Here is a 6,576-nt window from a genome sequence, read left to right as displayed (position 1 = left end):
CACTGTTATGTGAACTGAGGGCTATGCATGTTCCTCTAAACACTGTTGTTATGTGAACTGAGGGCTATGCATGTTCCTCTAGACACTGTTGTTATGTGAACTGAGGGCTATGCATGTTCCTCTAAACACTGTTATGTGAACTGTGGGCTATGCATGTTCCTCTAAACACTGTTGTTATGTGAACTGAGAGCTATACATGTTCCTCTAGACACTGTTGTTGAGTATGTGAACTGTGGGCTATGCATGTTCCTCTAAACACTGTTGTTGAGTATGTGAACTGAGGGCTATGCATGTTCCTCTAAACAGCAGTTTGGCTGCATCCATGGGTACTGGTATGTAGTACGCTCATTTCTAGGCAGCTCTAAACAGTTTGCAGTTCCCTTTTGGAATTTTGATTTCCTCTTTACCGTGTCAGTTTGAACTTTCCAAAGCAATATTCTATTTTTTTTTTTTTTTGAGACAGAGTCTCACTCTGTTGCTCAGGCTGGAGTGCAGCGGCGCAATCTCAGCTCAATGCAACCTCTGCCTCCCAGGTTCAAGCAATTCTCCTGTCTCAGCCTCCTGAGTAGCTGGGATTACAGGCCCAAGCCACCACGCCAGGCTAATTTTGTATTTGCAGTAGAGACAGAGTTTCACCACGTTGGCCAGGCTGGTCTCAAACTCCTGACCTCAGGTGACCTGCCTGCCTGGGCCTCCTAAAGTGCTGGGATTACAGGCATGATCCACCACACCTGGATAATTTTGTATTTTTAGTAGAGATGGAGTTTTACCAGTTGGCCAGGCTGATCTTGAACTCCTGACCTCAGGCAATCCACCCGCCTCAGCCTCCCAAAGTTCTGGGATTACAGGCATGAGCCACTGTGCCCAGGCTGACCAAGATTCTTGTTCACTTCTAATTTTACTCCACTGTGGTCTGTGAACATGACTTGCATGCTATCAACTTTTAGAAAAATTTTGAAATTTCCTTAGTGGCCCATTATAGGATAAATGTGAATGTCCCAAACATGTGTGACAAGAATCTCAGTTTTCTGTCAGGGCACAAGCTTCTCTGCATTTTTAAGTCAAGCATGTTAATTGTGGCATTCAGGTCCTCTCTCTCCTTATTTATTTGCCTGCTTGATCTGTCAGTTTCTGAGAGGCCTCCCAGGTCTTTTTCCTTGCACAGGTCTGGCTTTTCCTTACAAAAGCCTGCTTTTTCTTCTCTTGCTTCCCCCACCTCCACTTTTTTTTTTTTTTTTTTTTACTTTTGACAGAATCTCACTCTATTGCCCAGGCTGTGGTGCAATGGCATGATCTTGGCTCACTGCAACCTCCACCTCCCGGGCTCAAGCCATTCTCCTGCCTCAGCCTCCCTAGTAGCTGAGATTACAGGTGCCCACCACCGCGCCCTGCTAATTTTTGTACTTTTAGTAGAGACAGGGTTTTGCCATCTTGGCCAGGCTGGTCTCGAACTCCTGGCCTCAGGTGATCCGCCTGCCTCGGCCTCCCAAAGTGCTGGGATCACAGGTGTGAGCCACTGTGTCCGGCTAATTTTTGTATTTTAGTAGAGACAGGGTTTTGCCATGTTGGCCAGGCTGGTCTCGAACTCCTGGCCTCAGGTGATCCGCCCGCCTCGGCCTCCCAAAGTGCTGGGATCACAGGTGTGAGCCACTGTGCCCAGCTGCTTGCTTCCCCTTTCTATCATGCTCAACATGCACTGCTTTCCAGGGCACTTTCCATGTTAGCCCCATGAAATCCTGAGCACTGACCCCCTCGATCTCCTCAGAGCTACTGTAGTCGGGGTCTTTCCCTTAGTAACTACACACTCAAGGCTCCCTCTCAAACTCTCAAATCTTACAACTTCCCGCCTCCACCTCCCCGAGCACAGCTGGCTGAAAGGGCCCCAGGCTCGGATACCAAGCTCTGCTCACCTCCTTCTGGATTTCACTCTTGAGGGCGGAGATCTTCATCTTCATGTCCTCCAGCTCGTGGTCTGGGAAGGGGTGCACCTGGGGGCTGGCCTCAGACTCCTCGGGGGATGGAAACACCAGGTCGGCCAGGGGGATGTACCACTTACAGTCATACTGCTGGTGCTTCCTGCAAACGAGCCACAGGGAGCCATGAGCCAGAGGGAGCCTGGCTCTTCCAGCCTCAACTCCTGGGTCCAGAACCACAGAACCACTGACAGGGGTTGACTGAGAACTCGTCAGAAGCAAGAACGATCCCTGCTCCTGAGGAGCCTGATTAGGAAACACACACATGGAGTGATGAGAGCTGGGTTCTGGGGTCCGCTCTGCCTGCAGGGAGCAACTCCGCCCCTTCACCTTACCAGGCTTCTGGCCCAGATGACTCATGTTGTCAAACGTCCCAAACCACTTGGGTATCAAGAAGAGTGAAGCCCTCTTGGCTGGGCTCACATTTTCCTATTCCCCACCGCAATCTCCTCCCTCCCTTCTAGACTATCCGTGTTCAATATCCTTCAGGCCAGCAATGAATACAGGTGTCATTCCGAATGCCACCTCTTATCGAGAGGTCACATGGGTCAACACTGGGTGGAGGATTACAAAGCCACATCCAAGTCTAGCAAGAAAGCATGCCCTGGTTGATGAGTAATGTCTACCATGGCAAAGGACGACAGGCAGAGGCATATGTGATTAGTAATGTCTGCCGTGGCAAAGGACAACAGGCAGAGGCATGTGTGCTTATTATCACCATCTCTGCCTCAGAACTATCTCAAACATGATCTAGTTCCAGGGAGTCATGTCCTTTATTACTATTATTTTAAATTATTTTTATTTTGTGAGATGGAGTTTTGCTCTTGTTGCCCAGGCTGGAGTGCAATGGCACGATCTCCACTCACTCCAAACTCTGCCTCCAGGGTTCAAGCGATTCTCCTACCTCAGCCTCCCGAGTAGCTGGGATTATAGGTGCCTGCCCTAACACCCGGCTAATTTTTGTACTTTCAGTAGAGACGGAGTTTTGCCACGTTGGCCAGGCTGGTCCTCAAACTCCTGACCCCAGGTGATCCACCCGCCTTGGCCTACCAAATTGCTGGGATTACAGGCATGAGCCACCGTGCCTGGCCAGTCATCCCTTTATTGAAGTTCATAATGATCGATCCTTCCCCTAGGACTTAGATTTGCACTTCTCATTCTGACCCTTGAGTGTTGTGGTGGGCGCATGGCTTGCTCCCCCTGAGCTATAGTTGGTGGCACAGCCAGCCAGGGAGGGCTGAAGGGAGAGGCAAGATAGTCTGGTGGTAAACGAGTCCCATAGACACGGGTTTGAATCCAGACTGCCGCTTCTCAGCTGTGAGAAGGGGTGTGCTTGGTACATCACAGGTGATCAGTAAGCGTGGGTGGAAGAATGTGTGAATGAACGCAGAATGAGCCTCTCTGCTCAAGGCACAGAGCAGACCCACATTCCCGGGTAGACAGAAGGAGGCACAAAGGAGCTTGCACATCAGCTTGGGGTTCCAGTCCCACCTGTGCCTCTAGCTGTGCAAGCTTGGGCCGCTTATTTACCTTCTCCAAGGCTCTTCTCTCGTCTACGATAAGGGAACAACAGTTGCTACTTAGTGGAGGTGTGGGGAGGACTAGAAATCATGTATTCAAAGCATGTGTCACGGCACCTGGCATGGCCTAAACCCTCAATAAATAGTAGCAGGAGACGTGGTGAATATTCACAGCACTGCAGTTAGCAGAAATTCAGAGATGTCTAATAAAAGGAGAATGCTTAAGCAGACGATGGCACATCCACAGGTAACGTCGTGCAGGAAAGTACAAGGATGATTATGAAGATGAGGCAGCAACAGGGAAAACGCTTATGACACGAAATAGAAACAGCAGAGCCCCAAATTGGGCATTCACTGTGATTACGACTGTGTGAAGAAACATAAGAACACTTAAAAACAGGGGAGGAAGCAGCGCGGCAGGAGGCGGACCTCATGCTTCAGTGGGGGACGCGGTTTCCTCCAAAGTCCTTATATTATCTTTATAATTAAAAACATGACTTACTTTCAGGAAAAAAGGCTATGTGGTGAAATTAAGTTAATTAATATAGTTTTTAAAAGGAAAAAACCAGCCAGGCGCGGCGGCTTATGCCTGTAATCCCAGCACTTTGGGAGGCCGAGGCGGGCAGATCACCTGAGGTCGGGAGTTCGAGACCAGCCTGGCCAACATGGCAAAACCCCGTCTCTACTAAAACACAAAAATTAGCCAGGCATGGTGGCGTGGTGGCGTGCACCTGTAATCCCAGCTACTCAGGAGGCTGAGGCAGGAGAATCACTTGAACCCGGGAGGCAGAGGTTGCAGTGAGCTGAGATCACACCACTGCACTCCAGCCTGGGCAACAGAGCAAGACCCTGTCTCAAAAGAAAAAAACCCCACAAAGTTGCTGAAGGCTCCATGGGTGGCAGGGTCCGGCCTCCCTCCCCTGCCCTGTGCCCCTGGACTCACACACTCACCCCGCAGAGGTCCGGCCTCCCTTCCCCCGCCCCGTGCCCCTGGACTCGCACACGCACCCCCCAGAGGTCCGGCCCCTCCACCCGGCCCCCTGCCCCTGGACTCACACACTCACCCCGCAGAGGTCCGGCCCCCCCACCCCACCCCCTGCCCCTGGACTCACACACTCACCCTGCAGAGGTCTTCTTCAGCTTGGCACACAGTAGGACATCTGTAAAGAGGAAGACGTGCCGCAGCTTCCGGGAGCTCTCCGACACTTCCACCAGGAAGCCGTCCTTCACCAGCTGTCGTGTCTGAGGGAGATGGCAGACCCCCCAGCCTGCTCAGAGGGGAGTGCGGCCGAGGGCAGAGCCTGCACGCGGGGGCACGGCCAGCCAGGGAGTGCTGGACCGAGGGGCAGCAGAGCCTGTCATCCCTTAACCAAAGGTGGTTCAAGCACTGCCTTTGGAGTCACACGGACGTGGGTTTGAATCCCAACAGGCTTCTCAGCTGTGATCTCAGGCGGGCTCCCTGACCTCTCTGAATCCCAGATTCACCTTCTGTAAAGTGCGGACGGTGATGTCTGCCTGATAAGGTGACTCATCAAGATGGTGCATGTGAAACAGCACAGTGCCTGGCACATCAAGTGTGTGCAACGCACAGGGCTCTCTGCAGCTACCCCCGGAGCCCCCTGCCCAGGACGACCTGGTTTCTCCACCCTGGGACACAAACATCCCCATTTGCAATCCCTCCCGACCGCGGCGGAGAACTTCATCTGGTCCCGGCTCAGCTGAGACCCCAGACCCGCTCAGGCCTGTCCATGCTACTCCTCCCTGGCTTCTCCAGCCCCCTGGGGATGAGACCTGGGCCATCCGGCCTGGGGCTGCAGCAGTATCCAGAGGGGACCTGCAGCCACCTCTAACCTGGGCTCTGGGTGGTTTCTGCTCCACGTGGGGTTTCCAGTTTCCAACCCCTGCTCAGAGCCAGGGGGCCGCCCCCATCTGTCCCATCCTTTCCTGTGCATATGATACACGGTGTGACCTACGTCTGCTGTAATACGTAGGTGAGCGTGTTCAAAGTATACAATTAAGATGACCGAGGCCAGGCGCGGTGGCTCACACCTGTCATCCCAGCAATTTGGGAGGCCGAGGCGGGTGGATCACCTGAGGTCAGGAGTTCGAGACCAGCCTGGCCAACGTGGCAAAACCCCATCTCTACTAAAAATACAAAAATTAGTCGGGCATGGTGACGCCTGCCTGTAATCTCAGCTACTCAGGAGGCTGACGCAGGAGAATTGCTTGAACCCAGAGGGTGGAGGCTGCAGTGAGCCGAGATTGTGCCATTGCACTCCAGCCTGGGCGACAGAGTGAGACTCAGTCCCAAAAAAAGGATGACCGAAAACTGAGGGTACGCTAAGCCCTCTGGAGAGTTTTCAGATGTCCCCAGAGTAAAACAGACGAGGGGATCCCCAGACGCTGCACATCAGCCCCAGGAGCTGCACAGAATCAGCTCTCTCTGCCCAGTGGACACTCTCCAGGCCCGTCCCTCACCACTTTCTCCCCAGGAGACTCTGGGGGCTCGTAAACAGACCAGAGGAGCAGAAACCCTGTCAGCCTCACTCGTAACGGCCGCCGAATGGCCTCCCCTGGACAGGAAGCCTTTCACCTGGGCCCGGCTGCCAACCCACGAGGGCAACTGTCCCTCTCATGCTTCCTGGTACTCCCCTCGCTGGGCTGTCCCCACCCTTGCACCAAGAAGGGCCCCCAGGGAACGGCTGTCCCACATGCAGGTGCCCACTGGACATTCCGGCAACCTGGATGGCCTCCACCACCTCCAGCACCAGCCTTTCCTGCTGCGGGCTCCCCGCAAGCTATTGGGTGTGCAGGCCGAGCTGAAGCAGCTCCAAGCTCCTGCTCCCTTCGCTTCCCAGGGGACCCTGACGGCATCACACTGGCCAAAGGCAGGTGTCTGCATTCAAGAACAAGGCACCCGGAGGCCGCTTCCCCGGCGTGGGCGAGAATGCATGGGGCCTCCAGACAGCTCCAGGTGAGGAATCCAGCTCTGACACCTGTGGCTGAAAGACCATGTGGTGGACCTGGAGAGACTCCCCAGCCTCAGGTTCTTCTGGCTCACTGGATTGTTATTATTATTTTTG

The 6,576-nt window shown here is 53.6% G+C and overlaps 1 protein-coding gene across 1 annotated transcript; it reads right to left on the bottom strand.

Annotated features, from left to right (window-relative positions):
* Window positions 1-1,820: 1,820 nt before the first annotated feature.
* LOC116465160 (active breakpoint cluster region-related protein-like) lies at window positions 1,821-5,243 on the bottom strand. The gene is made up of 3 exons (XM_032148338.2): window positions 5,226-5,243; window positions 4,614-4,735; window positions 1,821-2,076 (listed from the first exon to the last, which is right to left on the bottom strand). The coding sequence occupies exons 1-3, from the start codon at window positions 5,241-5,243 to the stop codon at window positions 1,827-1,829; spliced, it is 390 nt and encodes a 129-aa protein (XP_032004229.1). The 3' UTR covers window positions 1,821-1,826.
* Between the last annotated feature and the right edge of the window lie 1,333 nt (window positions 5,244-6,576).

This window comes from Hylobates moloch, unplaced genomic scaffold (assembly GCF_009828535.3).
Source record: "Hylobates moloch isolate HMO894 unplaced genomic scaffold, HMol_V3 SCAFFOLD_3453, whole genome shotgun sequence".
NCBI lineage: Eukaryota > Metazoa > Chordata > Mammalia > Primates > Hylobatidae > Hylobates > Hylobates moloch.
The sequence above is the reverse complement of the archived record's forward strand: the minus strand, read 5'-3'. Positions and strand labels throughout refer to the sequence as shown.